This window comes from Pteronotus mesoamericanus, unplaced genomic scaffold (assembly GCF_021234165.1).
Source record: "Pteronotus mesoamericanus isolate MK-2021 breed Mesoamerican mustached bat unplaced genomic scaffold, CSHL_Meso_final contig_181, whole genome shotgun sequence".
NCBI lineage: Eukaryota > Metazoa > Chordata > Mammalia > Chiroptera > Mormoopidae > Pteronotus > Pteronotus mesoamericanus.
In genome coordinates, this window is record NW_026555077.1 from 8,514,646 (window position 1) to 8,530,514 (window position 15,869).

Sequence of the window (15,869 nt, forward strand, 5' to 3'; positions counted from 1 at the left end):
AGATACTTTTGAGAAATCTTAAATTCATCTGCTCTGCTGCTTAAAATTTTAGGATCTAAATTTGGTTCTGTGTGATTCATATTTAAATAATTCATTTACACTAAATTGGCAACCGTTGGCAAATTTCCTCAAGTGATTAAGCCAATTTATGAGAAACACAGAATAATGAGAGTAAAACATGATGTTGCATAAGAATGTGACAGGGCACCATTTATATTATCCAAGCTCTTGGAAATTGTTTTGTGTTGTATGTTTTTTAAAAATATGGCATCGAGTCTTATAGATTAATTATGATACAACAGCACTAGTTTAGTATTTGCACCAACAATATTTGTTATAACTTCTTTAATATTTAAGACTTTTATTAATAATAAACCTGGACCTTAAAACTTACCTTTTGGTTTCTGTGGTAGTTTTCAGGTCTTGCTGCTCTTTAAGGGAGAGTCAGTCTGGCCTGAGTTGAAACGGCTGTTGGGTGCCTGACTTACCTGTCCCTCTCTGACACAGCTCCCCTTCCACTATCCTTTAGTTACTGTCACTGCTGTGCTAGAAGCTGGGCTGCTTTTTCATTCCTTATTTAATTCCTTATGGTAACATATTATAGTCCCGGTATTTGAGGCACCATATAATAATGCCTGGTATTTGAATTGTTAAATGAATTTTGTTTTAATGCTCTTGTTCTGCTTGCTTTGCCGTCTTACATAGTATTTGAAAATACGATAAAAGCCTACAAATACTACTTCTCAAGGATAGTTTTTGCCTTTACAAAGCTTATAAAAAGATCATTTGGATAAATTCATGGGACTTAAATATCATCTTGCCTGGAATTCTAACTTAATTCTAATGATCTTGATAATTTACTGACAACACAAAAATAAGGAAGTACTTCCAATAGTAAGACATAGGACATTCGAGGCATCATGTTTGTGATGTTCTTTTTAATGTTACCATCTTAATTTAGAAGAACTAACATTCATAGCCATACCATATTAATAGTATAAGCACAGTAATCTATGAAAATACAAAGAGTAAAAAAATGCTCAATATGTACTGGGCACTGTGCCAAATGCTTTAAATGTGTTTTATCATTTATGGAAGCCATTGATGGAAAGTGCTATGGTGTGTGAGATTCAGGAGTATAGAGAATGCCTGTGATAGAAAGCTTAACATGAAACTGGATTTAGAGGTTAAGCTGAGAAACCTGGCTCCTCCTTTGTTTTAATATATTTTCAAAACTCAGTTTAAGCTATTCAATTTTTGATTGTATGTTTCTCTTCCACCATAGTATCATTTTTATTGTAATTTTAATTCTTAAATATGGAGAGTATCCTGGTATTTTTTTCAGTACATACTGAATATGTTAAAATTACTTAAAATTTATGGTAGAATAATAGAGAACTATAAGCTATTTTCTTTTTACTTCGAGTTAAAATTTAGTGTGGCCCACAATACAGAAATATCACAACACAAAGAAATTAAGACTTTTGTAATTAAAAATGATAGCAGTTGAATTTTTTGTTTCATGGTGCTAGTTCCTTGAAAAAAATGAAGCCATTCTCAATTATTATTTTTAGTAAAAATGTGCAAATAAGTTATTGTGTCACACAGTTTGATTTGTTTTATTTTCCAGGTGCAACAATCGAACGCAGTGTATAGTAGTTACTGGGTCAGATGTATTTCCTGATCCATGTCCTGGAACATACAAATATCTTGAAGTCCAGTATGAATGTGTTCCTTACAGTAAGTATGAAATTTGTATTTTTCAATTTCTCCAGCATTCCTTGTTGATGCTGAAAGACGACACGTGAAAGAAGCATATGTTTATGGCCTACAAAACCATTATGCATGCAGAGCACTAACAGACTCGGGCCTCCAATTAGCTTCATGAAGTGTGGAAGGAAGCCATAGTGTGATGCTGGCCAAGTGTCTGTCTGTGTTCTTAAGTGTTTGGCTTTTAAGGCTAGTGTTTTTCCAGAAAACAAACTTGAATTAGCTATTCAATAGGGCAGATAGAAATCTGTACTTTTGCCCGATACCAGTTGCTGACAAATTGGTTTGGCTCACGGTTTCGTAAAGAAGGAATTGACTTTGGTTTTAATCGTGAGCTACTCGAATGGCTACCTGCTGTCGTGGTAACTTCAGTGCCTGGGAAAAGCTGCCATTGCAGTAACTGAGGCAAGTGCTCTTCTTTGTGTTCCTTTGTCCTTAAGGGAGCATTTCTTTGCCATATTCAGTGATGAAATATTAAAGCTGAATAAAACAGGTATAACAAAGCCTTGCACATATTTTCTGATTTTAATTTGGCCTCACATCCATTTTTAGTGGGGTCCATAAAGGGATATTTAAAATTCAATTGGAAATTTGTTCAATTTCCAGTTTTCTCAGCTAATGTTTTAATTCTGTGTAGTTTTCCTCCAAACCTCAAAATTCACATTTCTAAATTGTATTCTATATTTCACTGTACATTTTATACAACTAAAAAATTTCAGTACATAATTTTCACAAGCTAGTTTGCTTAATAGTGTTCATGTATTCTTTAATTTTTAACTTGGAAAAAAATGTGTCATGTCACCTCAATTCCTAAGCATTTGAATGAAAAGTTCTTTAGCAATTTTATTGATTTGAGGTAGTTTTGGTCCACTTCTTTCCTAAAAAAAGGCCAGATTCAAACTAAATAATGAAATTGCTTTTTCCAGAACCTCAAAAACTAGATCATTAGTTCTGATAGATTCATATGTCTAAACCGTCCATATTTCTATAACCAAAGGGATGAATTCCAGTAGATATCCTATGTCCAATATGGTAGTAATGCATCCTTACACATCACATGAAGGCGCTGTCTCTCTCTTTTCTGCCCACAGTTTTGATTAATTGGCTTTTTGTGGGGTATCAGTTAAAGGCCAAACACAGCTGATTTTTTCTTTTCATTCCTGCTCTGTGTTCCTGTGTTGCTGTGAAATGGATGCTTTTTATGTTTTCAGTATTTTCTATACCATTTGTAGGATTGGAAGCCTACTGAGTGCACTGATCTTTGTATCGTTTCTCCTGTGTGTGGTGTTGGTGGCTTACATAATCATTCTCCTGTGCCACTAGAGGAACATTGTATTCTTTTGAGCTAACCAAAATTTTGTTTCATAAAGTCACTTTCACTTGAATTTAGCATGGTTTCTGTCCTCAAATTAGAAAAGGAGTACAGCATCCATTCCCAAACAGTGGAATCAGTAAGAGCTGCCAAGAATTGTGTCTTTCTGGAGCCTGTTCCTGTAACCTAGTGTATAGACCAAGAACAGTGTTAAGCAAATATCATTTTCAGACTCTTAAGTTATTTCGTGTGCTTTTTAAGAAAGGAAAATGTGGATACCTTCTGGAACATCTAACTTTCAATTTTTTTTTTTTACTTTTTCAGTTCTCCAGAAGTATTGTACATTGTGCACTAAACTTGCAAATAGTTATACTCAAGAGAAGTATTTGTTTTTTTATAGTTTTTGTTCTTTAAAAAAAAACAGGAATTAATTTGATGTTACCTTTCTAGATGTTTGCACAAGGCAGAAATAAGTCTGTGGCCTTTTTTAAAACTACTTCTTGCTCAAGAATTGGTGTGATTATAAATTCTGTATACCATACAGTAGTGACACACTGTGAATTGCAGGAATGTGTATTTTGTTACCTCTTTCCCCTTTTTTTCAATTATTTTGTTTCTTTATGGTTCTCTTCATTGTACCAACCCCTTACACTTGCTTTTATTTTAAGCCTGTAGCTTTAACTTTCCTTTTGTTTTAATAGTGTCTTTGTACTTGTAATTTTGTATACCCCCACACCAAGTTGATAAAAGTTGTCACACATCACATAATATTTATTATATGTCCCTTACCATATTGCTTTATGCCAGTTTCTGTCCAGAGCAAATTCTCCAGGAGCTCATGCATCCCAAACTGTTTTCTCTTCTTTTAAAAAATATTCAGACAATTTTTTATGATTTCTGAAAATTTTATAATTTACTCAACAGATCCCATTAGAAATCCTGTTTGTTTAACTTTGTGTGTTTATAGACAAGCACATGTATTATATCTGACATATTTCTGCTCAGACAATGTCTGTGTCAAAAATAGATATACACATGTCATCCTTTAACATTAACAGTGGTGTTAGTAATTGAATCTCTGTGTTTAAAAGAATTCATAAGGATGTTGTAGGAAAAAGGTAAAAAATATGATTGGAAATTCATATTTAGAGGCAGAATTTGGTTTTGATTTTTGTACCCTATTATTTCAAATTATCATTAAATTATAAAATTTTAGCTACAAGTTTTATTTGATGAAAAAAGAACCATCACAGTTATATAAAACGTTATTAATGGAGTAAACATGAGATTACTCAAAATGGAATAATGTGCCACTTCAGGTACAGAGTATGTAGGCTTTGGTTTGTTTGGGTCAATTTCTTGTCCTACATATCCATGTAGTCTTCCACTGACATTAGTGGGTCATGCATTTACGTTTGTTTGGTCTATAGAATAGCAAACATATTGTTATGAATAAATTCATACATTCTCTTAAGACAAGTTGCAGTACCTATTTGGCATGTGATGAAGAATGCTAATTTCATTCATTTTATTGTGCTTTCATATTCTCCTGGGTTGAGGAATTTTAATTGGCTGACTTGACATATACCTATCCTTTGGGTTTCATTAAAATTATAATATAAGGACATTTGTTTTAAATATCCATATCTTATTTCATTCATTAATCATCAAAGATGTTATTTAGTTACTTTTATCTTTCAATTTGAATATTCTCAGTTTTCATCAGAATTATTAGATACAATTTATATCCATTTTATTTTTTAATGTAAATGTCAATTAAATCACAAACAAAGCCTTCCCTATTTAATATTTTGCTCAGTAACTGCACTGTCATTTTAGTTAATCAAATAATAAAACCCAGCCATTTTCAATGAATGGAAAACAAAATGTACTTTCTGCATTTCTTATTGAACTTGTTTTAAGTTCTAAGTATGTAACATTTGTTAAAGTATATTATTCCCATCCTTTATATTTTAATTGGTTTCTTTCAGTAAAATCATCCTTTTCTAAAAGAATATAGCTGTATGTAAATATAGTCTGAGCAGTCACAACACTAATGATTTCTCTTATCCTCATTTTCCCACCACGCCCTTCCGTTATTGATTCTAAGCAGGTATAATGTTGCTCTTCACTGAGGAGTAATTTTAGGACTAGCGGTTTATAAAAATTGTTTCATGTCAGTAACACTTAATTTCTTTTTACTGGATGCAGTCAGAATTATACATTATAGAGCAAGTATGTTTCCTGAAAGTAGTTAAATACACCAAGTTGGATGGGGAGGCGGTGGCTTAATGTGGAAGGAATATGCTATTTTTACGGCAGAAATATTTGTGTGATATTTCTCCCTAAGGTATTTTAGGAGGTCAGTATTTAATCTTGATGAATTATTATAAATTTAAAGATTAATCAAGCTAAGACATCTAATGAAATGTGCAACTACAGTATCTTTGAGTAATCAGTTTGGAGATACACTGCTAGCATACCCTAATGCATTTTAATAAGGGAAGAAGAAGCATAGACATTAATCTGGACACTTTATGAAATTCAGGCAACATACTTCAAAGCCTACACAAATCTAAAATAGTCCTTTATGGTTTGTAATTATTAGAATACTATTTACCAGCGAGAATCTCATGTAGCACCCTTCCTTAACAGCATAATCCATTTCTTTAAACTTCTTGGAGGGAGGATTTTTTTTTCCACATATAACTGTACTAATCAGGTTTGTCTTATGAAAGCATTTACCTTTTCTGGGGTCTGTGTAGTCAAGGTATTTGCTTTGAATGCTTGATATGATCTCTGTTGCATGCTAGCTTGCATTCTGTGTAAATTGATGATAGAAGGCAATGTCATAATAAGCTAACCATATTCTTTCTTCCTTTTTCTCCTTGCCTACTGTGCTTGCTTTTTCCTTGTATGTATTTTGCTTACTTTTTTAAAATAGTCTTAGCATTACAAAGCTTGAGATATGTATTGTAGAGAATTTAGTAAGAATTTTATAATATAAAGCACATATAATTTTTATGTTTAAATTTACCAATTATTAGTGGGGAAGAATGGCACTAGCCTACCCTACCTTCAAAATCCCTATTGGGATAGGTGGGGGAAATTTGTATATTCCTTTAAAGGAGGCATTATTTTTATGGTTAAGATATATTTTTGTAAAAAATACAAAATAATAGAAAAACAATTGGAACATATACTGAGATGCATAATTATGTATTTCTTTTACATAAATATATTGCTAAAATGTTAAAATGTAGCCATATTAATATTTATTACGTTTGATCTATGCTCTGAAATTGAGTTTTCATTTGTATAAATACATTGTGTTGTTATGCTTAACCTAATTTTGGTCAATGTAATAATGAGTTTACACAGTTAGATAAATGAGGATGATCTGCCTATGCATGCAGTTGTGTCTGTAGCATACATATGTTAAAGTAATATTTGATAAGAATGGTGAATGACTTTGGAAAGATAAGAGTATGTATACTATGCATTAGTAAAGAATTTCATTATTTATTCAGGTACACTAAGTGAAGCAACATGCCAACATATTTGTATTGCCTCCTTAATCTATTAAAATGATTGATCCATGTTTTTTTATGTAACTCTAGAATCTTTCTCCTGCTAGGTTTTCCTGTTGTGTGTTTCTCTTTATCCAAAGTAGTGCAGCTCTTATTCTTCCTATATTTAGCATCTGTTACGAATTCAATCTTAGACTAATAGTCAATTTATTTTAATCTTTTTTCTTTTTTCCTTGCACTCTTTTTATTTTTCTCCTGATGCTTAAAATAGAAGTGGAGCAAAAAGGTAAATAACGTATACAGTCTGAACCCCAGCTCCCTGTTATGTGCCTTATGGATGTTACCTCCTCCCTCCCCTTTCCCCGCTACACTCCTGACATTAAAATAATCAGCAGGATCTCATAAATGCACTTCATAAAGAAACCAACTGTTTACAATGAAATTTTATGACTGCTAAATCTGGTGATGGGATAAAAATTCTGAAGTCGGCGAGGGGGAATTGTCCTTTCTCTGTTTCTTTTTCTCCCTTTATCTCTTTTTTCCGACACCCTTGGATATTTTATTATTAAAGTGTCATCTTGCCTGGTTTCCAGAACCCTCTCCATAGCATGCCATGGTTCCAGGGCCTCCTGGTCGCTTCATCACTGCTTTTCTTTTTACTTTTCTCTGCTCCTGATTGCATTTTCCAAATATTTATGTTTCTTCAACTGAAGCTTTTTGATTTCAGTCTAACTTCTGTAGAAGTTCTGTAAAAGGCTGTAATAAGCCTTCACATTGGGTTGTTTTGTTGTTGTTGTTGTTGTTGTTGTTCTGTTTGCTTTACTTTGGTCTTTTGATCTTGGGTTTTGGGGGATGAGAAGCAGGCCAGGGAAGGGAGGGTTTGGTGCTGGGACTAAAGAATGGCCTTTGTACACTGCTGTGCACAAAGCTCAAAGTTCTAAAGCATAAATTGCTAAATTTTCATAAAAACACATCACAAAACTGTAAATTCTCAGCTCAATTATGAATTATCTTAAACTTGGGGTTTATATTTGTGAAAGTAAACCACAGCCACTTTGTGTGCTGGTACTTTGATTACGGTAACTCAAGGGAGGAAGAGTAGTACACTTGTATTAAGGATATATTTTGGCAGAAAGTTAACAAAATGAATTTTTCTCTTTTGATTCATGATCCTTAAAACTTCTGTTCACCTCTATCATTTTTTTAACTTGGCTTAATTCTTGTCTTTTTTTCTGTGACTATCAGTTTTTGTGTGCCCTGGGACCTTGAAAGCAATCGTGGACTCACCATGTATATATGAAGCTGAACAAAAGGCAGGTGCATGGTGCAAGGACCCTCTTCAGGCTGCCGATAAAATTTATTTCATGCCATGGACTCCCTATCGTACTGATACTTTAATAGAATATGCTTCCTTAGAAGATTTCCAGAACAGCCGCCAAACAACAACATATAAACTTCCAAATCGAGTAGATGGTACTGGATTTGTGGTATATGATGGTGCTGTCTTCTTCAACAAAGAACGAACGAGGAATATTGTGAAATTTGACTTGAGGACTAGAATTAAGAGTGGAGAGGCCATAATTAACTATGCCAACTATCACGATACCTCACCATACAGATGGGGAGGAAAGACTGATATCGACCTAGCAGTTGATGAAAATGGCTTATGGGTCATTTATGCCACTGAACAGAACAATGGGATGATAGTTATTAGCCAACTGAATCCATACACTCTTCGATTTGAAGCAACATGGGAGACTGTGTATGACAAACGTGCCGCCTCCAATGCTTTTATGATTTGCGGAGTCCTCTACGTGGTCAGGTCAGTTTATCAAGACAATGAGAGCGAAACAGGCAAGAATGCAATTGATTACATTTACAATACCCGATTAAACCGAGGAGAATATGTAGATGTCCCCTTCCCCAACCAGTACCAGTATATTGCTGCAGTGGATTACAATCCTAGAGATAACCAACTCTACGTGTGGAACAATAACTTCATTTTACGATATTCTCTGGAGTTTGGTCCACCTGATCCTGCACAAGGTAAGAATGTTTGCTTGCTAGTGTATATGTCTTTCATGAACGGCGTACTTCTAAAAGACTTCTTAATTTCTTTTCTGTTTATTTTCTTTCCCTTTTCATAGTTAAAGCACAAAAGATAATCTTGTAACATTTCATGTTGTTGAGTACTGTGTACATTTTAGCACTTTTTTTCCCCTGAATTTCTTATACATTGGCTTCCGAAAATTGAAGCATCATTCATTGGTCTTCTAGTTTTCATTGCCAAATTTATAATACCAGCTACAAACCTGTTAATCTTGCTTCCCCCCACCCCCCACCTGACTTCTAAATTGATTACAATCTACGTGCAGACCTTTTAACTTCTTGGCGCCAGTGGGTAAGGGAAATATGTGTTAGGGTGTCCCAGGAGAATTGCTAGGCTTGATGTACAATGCCAGGCGTTAAGTGTTTTGAAGTTTTGGCGTCTGCTTTCTGCAAGGGAAGGAGCCATCCAACATCTTCCTAGTTCATAATGTAAAATTATACATTTTTATTTCCTGAGAAATTTATAATGGTTTTAAGTCAATATTTCTGTGACTTTAACTATCACACATGGACTAAACATTAAATGATTCCATGTGACATAATTATGACATAATCTGCTAGCATTTTTTTGTATTCTTTTTCGTTAACTTTATGGAGGACCATTACTTAAGGAAGTAATGCTGAATCTTTGGAAATAGACTTCAGTTTATGAAGCGAATTCAATTCTGTGGGACACATTTTTTGAGGGTAAATTAAATGAATATTTCATTAAAACAAGATTATCTCACATTCATGATAAAAGAATAACCTATTAGGTTATTATAGAACTTGCACTGATTATAAGGCTTTTCTATTTGAACAATATTTGTGTATTAAAATTCTGAATTAATGTTTCAATTTACTGAGTTAGTTGGAATTCTCATATTATTGAGTTACTTCAAAATTTTAGGAACCAGAATATTGTATGGGATGATTAAATCAATTTCTTCAACAAGGTGGAAAAAATGAATATTTTTCTTCTGTTAAAGCAGTACATATCTACACAATTAAACATAACTACATGTACCCACACATATTTTAGGATACTCTGTTACTAAATTCTAAATATTGTTGTGGGATTGGAATCGCAAAAGCAGAAGTCATAGCATTTTGTAGTGGAATTTTTAATTTGAGTCATATAACACCAAAATATGTGATGTGATTTTTCTTCATAAGAACAATAGCAACATGGTTTAGTGCAGGGCCCCTTTTTCTCTAATTCATGTATGTCTAGAATTTATTGGCTTAAAATTGTAACAGTAATGTCCTACTAAATTTTCAACAATTAAATCTTCTTTTAGGGCACAAATATATTTACTGATAGTAACTCAGAATTGTTTATTTTCAAAATAAGGCATATATAGACAGAGCAATCTGGAGGACAGCAATTTGGAATGTTTTTTATATCTCATTTGTTTTCCTAAAAACTAGTCCCATGGTTCTCCTTTATCCTATAGGTTGGTAAAAGGTAAATGTCAGGAACTGACAAAATTTGGCGTTGTACTGATACTTGTCGTAGCCTTTTTTGTAAACCTTTATTATTGTGACAGGTGTTCCATTTGTTTTGGTTGGCAGTACATCTCTTCCCCTCCATTAGAAAAATAAGAAAGAAAATGATTTTTAAAAATGCAAATTCATGACCAGGCCACACTTGAAGGATTCTGAATAAAGAATCATTGCCTCAACTACTTGTCACATAAGTACTTGAGTGAATACAAGATGAGTAGTACTCTCATTTTCTACATGGGGTTTATATTCTAGTAAGTAATTTCATCCATTGCAGATGAAGAAGGCTGATAATGTGGATGCTTTTTGGAAAGAGCAGTTACCAGCTTTGAAAATGAGAAACTTAAATACATTTGGTAACTGTGTTTCTGCAACTGTGTTTTGTTCTCCAAAATAGCCATTCTTAAATAGTCCCAGAAAGTGAAAATTCATTTTGGCCCTTTATTAAACCCTTAGTGGTAAAAAATGTTATCAGACCTAAATTTTTCTTGTTGCTGTTTGAATCATGTTCTCTTAGTCGGTTTCCTTATGATTTATCTTCATGTGCTCTTAGAAAGACTCCAGTTCTCCCTCGTCCAGGATGTGTGCTGAAATCTAGATGGGGCTTTGCAGAGCTGTGCTGGCCCATAAATTTAGGTCAAACCAATAAGCCACTGTCAGCATTCCAGAAGCAAGATCTGAGGAACTGATGGGACAGAGCAATTAGAGATCAGGTTTTTGCCTGTGTCATACAAAGCAGTGATTGACTAATTTGGCTAAAACTCACAAAGTCTTATGTACTGGATTTGCCACAGTGTATGTCACCAAGGTGTACATTGTGCTATAAAGTTATTCATTGTTTTCATTTTTCACTGTGACTTGATTCATAGTGTATTAGCTTCAATACTTTTTCCCACTTATAAATCCAAGCCTTTTTGTTTCTAAGAGCACAAATGTGTTGTTTGCCTTGATCGTGGTTTTCAAATACATTTTTTTTTTAATTTGAATTTTAGTTTTTCGTGATTTTCATTCCCTTAAACTAGGTCTGTTTTTTTCCTTTTACCTTCCTTCCTTAAGTGGACTTAGGAAAAATACACTTCATTCTTATTTTAACTCTTCTGTTTCTTAATCTGAATGCTTTGTATTTACATAATCTGCATGCAAATATGATCTCCCAAATGTTATAAAAAATATTGTGTCTTGGGTTGTGACAGCTCCTGAATAATTACTCTAATTATGAAGTACAACATTTTGGAAATATGAGGGAAATTTTTTATTGAGAAAATCAGTTTTTTTTGGTAGTATTTAGCATAGGATACGTATTTCTAGAAACATCTTCCCACTGATAATGAATCCTCTGAAAAGATGGCCAGTATTTTTAAACATTAAATAAGGGTAAATTTAATGACTATGTAGTTCTGCCTTACTAGGCTACCAACTCATTGTAGCTCGATTTCATTTAGTGAATAATGGGTTAGTTTTCAGACCTGGATGATGGAAATACTGCCCTTAGCACCAGTGGTATTGTCCTTAATGCTTTTCATGCAGGGAAAAGCTGGTGATAAGTAAGTCCTTAGTAAACACTACCATAAGAGACTGAACCATTCTGTGTGTGTGTGTGTCAAATTTTCATGGGTTCCTATTAAATATGTTAATCAACATTTTATTAGCACCATTTCTAAGTCTCTGTACTCAACTGATAACAGTAGGTAGAATGCTAAAGTGGTTAATCTAGATGCTTGATATGGCATCCTGATAACTGATAAAGCTCTGTGTAGTACGGTTTGGATTTGAAATACAGTTCTTTTGTGAGTTGCCTTGTTTTCCCTTACCATTTATAGGATATCCTAGAGTTTTGAACTTCTTGCCACGTTAATTTCTGTATGAAGCTTTACAGTTTATTGCTCCCACATCTTATGCTATCCCTCCCACATTTTTTCTTCTTTTAGAGATTTACTCAGAGTACCAGTGTCAGTTAAGTGCTCCAGAATAAGAGCAGATTGCTTTGTGGTGTGCCATACTTTTCCAGAATCTTTGAAACTCTTACCTAGGGAAATTAAGGTCATAGCATTTAAGAGTATGGGCAAGTGACCTTGAACAAATTGCTGAACCCTCTCTGTGGCTCAGTTTCCTCATCTTTAAAAGAAAGGTCATCATAGTGCCTACTTTATAAGGTTGTGGTATGGATTAAATAAGGTGAGCTCATGATTTTTGGATTCTGATTAGCATTGAGTCTGGTACCTAAGTGCTGAATAAGTGTGAGCTTTTATTATTATCAGATGCCTTGTCTTCACTTATGGAAAGAAATATTAATCTTCAGAAATATCTTTGCATTTTTAACTTCAGCCTTACAAAATATTGCTTTCCTTGAAGTTGCTAAACTTTGGCCTTGCAAAATCCCAGGAATTCCAGTTGTTCTCCAAAAAAAATTAGAATTTGCCACATAAAGCTTACTTTTATGTTTATTGTCATGATGTCCCCATACTTCAGTGATTGGCCTTTGAAAAATGTGTTGATTCCCTTTGAACTTCTTTTGTTGAACAAAAGGTGAAAAGGTATGAAAATTATCAAAAAGCACATGGAAGTCGGCTATAGAATGTTGCATGATACTGTACACATTTAATAGAGGTCATTTTATTACCTACCTTTACTCAGTTATTATGAATCTTTACTGATGCTTAACTAACAGATCACTAATTGTAGCATTGTTAATACATATTTCAGTGATTAAATATGTCCTGATTAGTTCAGTGTCAAGGGAGACATAAGATGGTTTAGCACTAAACCACTTTGCTCTGCCTTGTTCTCTTTTTGCTCCGATTCTCCACTCTCTTTTAAAATTGGATTGAGCAGCAGTCATTTGACACTTCTGCAAAAGATTGTGATGCTTTTGACAAATGTTAATTGAGAAAGCACTGAAAGCCTGGCTGCATTGTAATCAAAAGAAAATTACAGAGGTTTAACAAGATGTCAGGCAAGTGCTTTTTGGAAAAAGATAAACGGGTTTGAATAGGTTTCTGTAGCAGCTGGCTGGGCATGATGTTTGACTAATGTACGTAGGCATCTCTCATATGGTCAATAAATTATGCCCTGGAAATAAAACATATGTTTAAGAAGTTTCTCTTGCTATAGAAGGAAAAAAGGTGTAGAAGGTGTATTGATAACAAGAAGTTCATCACTACTAAAGGCCTAGAAACAAGTTTTTCTGATAAACTCAACATACTCTCTCAATAGTATCAGAATTGTATAAAAAACTATTTATGGACCAGAGTTTAAATATAAAACAGTAATAATATGTACTTGTTATCTAATCAGTTTTAATGTTCTAGTTTGTTTCTTTTATATAGAGAAAACATAAAACAGCTAAATTTTACAAGATTATTTGAAATGGTTATTTTTAATTTGCTGTGCTCTTAACAATTTAAATTTAAGTCATCACATATATAAAGCTGTTAAGAGCCCCTAACTATAAATGTAGATAAAATTTCAGTGTGATCACCTAATAGAGTTCAAATGACAGTATTAAAGTTGTACTGACAGACTTTTTGTTGTTTAAACTAACTAAATTGTAATTCATGAAGGAGACATAAGCTCCTTTAATTTTTTTAACCTATTGGATTTAATAGTTTGGAAGTCAAAAAATAACCTTTTAAAAACTTATTTGTAAATTTCTACTTTTAAATATGTAACTGTAGTTCCTTTTATACTGTTAAGGGTCAGTAAGTAAGATATATAGGGCTGGTTTTGAATTAGGCATGGTTTGATCTAACCTGTTATCTTGATAAGTGATTGCATTATAACCTCTTACCAGAACAGTTGCTTTTTTCATACCTACATTTTCAAAAGTAAAGAAGTGGAAGCCTCTGATGTGTTTCCTTACTAAAACAGCCCAGGCATGCCAAAGTTACATTCTGTTTGGGTCTAATCAGGCATGCTCAAAAATCTCTCAAGCAAGAATGGCTGCTGGGTAGAAAGATATCACAAATTTATTTTCCTGCAAGATGTAGAGTGGGTTACTTTAAGTTTTCTGTTATCCTAATTATATGTAGTTGTCAGACTTTTGTTGATACTTTACCTTAAGTTTGATTGTTTCGAGAGTATGAATTTATACAAGAAAAGAATTTTTCTAAATTATTTACTAGTGACAGAGTGCATTTGGTTTGTATGTTGAAACTTTATATAAAACTGTCCATTTCCTGTTAGATGATATATGATGAAGTTACACTTAAACTATATTGTAAAATATTTCATTGAGAAGGAAACCTAACACAATTAGAGCCATACAGTAAAATCTATAATGAAGCCTAAACTGCCTTTGCTTAGCTGATAATGGAAATAAATTGGAATAATTGAAGAGATTTCTTTTTCCTCCCCATACTGATGTTCTCATTTTGCTGCTTTTGGGGAAGTTGGATGGGTGGGCTTTTGTGTGTGCATGCATGTGTGTGTGCACATGAGTGTGTGTGTGACATTAACATGCTCATCTTCTTTCCATAGTGCCTACCACAGCTGTGACAGTAACTTCTTCAGCTGAGCAATTCAAAACCACTGTATCAACTACAAGCACTACTTCACAGAAAGGCCCCATGAGCACAACTATAGCTGGATCACAGGAAGGAAGCAAAGGGACAAAACCACCTCCAGCAGTTTCTACAACCAAAATTCCTCCTGTAACAAATATTTTTCCCCTGCCAGAGAGATTCTGCGAAGCATTAGAAGCGAGGGGGATATGGTGGCCTCAGACACAAAGGGGAGTGATGGTTGAACGACCATGTCCCAAGGGAACAAGAGGTATTTTCTGTAAAATAATATATATACACTTTAAATTCTATTTCAGGTAGATTCTGAATTACACTGAAGTGATTTTACTTGATGAAGGAACTACTCATAATAGTGGGCTTTATTATTCTTGTTACTTCGGTCATACAGCATCTGTAGATGACTTAAAGGTTTTTAAACTGTAAAAATTACTTAAGGTCAGGTCCTTAATTACCTCTCCATCTTAAACACCAGGGTCAAGCCTGAGATATTTGCCCATGGACTCTAGTGTGTCTTCCTAACAGCTGTCTTTCTCATTATATAAGTATCTTTTTGGATGAGTCCCAAGAAAATCAAGGGCCTTTTGTTGTATGTTGTAAATGTCTGATATTTCTATGCTGACTTTATATTTTCTGTTTATAATCTGCATTTCACCCTACTTTTTGTCAGTTATAGTCAACTACTTCCATTAGCGTTTATTCAAAATTGAACATGCAGGGTAGGATCATCATAGCTGATTTCCCGAATGTATGCAGAAAAATGGTTTCAATTTCACTGTTGTTTTCTACATCTGTTGTAGGAACTGCCTCATATCTCTGCATGGTTTCCACTGGAACATGGAACCCTAAGGGCCCTGATCTTAGCAACTGTACCTCACACTGGGTGAATCAGCTGGCTCAGAAGGTTGGTTGGAACCTTTTATTATGATACACATTGGTGATTAAGGGCTTTAACTTCTAACAAAGAATTTAGCTTTGTATGTTAATAAAACCAGCTTCATTACTCTTTGTTCAGTATGAAAGTAAAAAATTATGCATAGTTTTGTCTGTAAACTATTTATTCAAAGTTGCATATGTTTTGGGGCATGCTGTTTTCTTTGTTAAGCTTTTTAATAAGTACATACTTGCTTAATTTCAATCACATTT

General features: G+C 33.7%; 1 protein-coding gene across 3 annotated transcripts in view; it reads left to right on the forward strand.

Annotated features, from left to right (window-relative positions):
• ADGRL2 (adhesion G protein-coupled receptor L2) overlaps positions 1-15,869 on the forward strand; it is a 486,253-nt gene that overhangs the window by 429,817 nt on the left and 40,567 nt on the right. For all 3 annotated transcript variants that reach the window (XM_054566900.1, XM_054566899.1, XM_054566901.1), the window contains 4 exons: positions 1,631-1,740; positions 7,858-8,658; positions 14,683-14,976; positions 15,524-15,627. In XM_054566900.1, the coding sequence (XP_054422875.1) occupies positions 1,631-1,740; positions 7,858-8,658; positions 14,683-14,976; positions 15,524-15,627 (1,309 nt within the window). The remainder of the gene's footprint in view (positions 1-1,630; positions 1,741-7,857; positions 8,659-14,682; positions 14,977-15,523; positions 15,628-15,869) is intronic.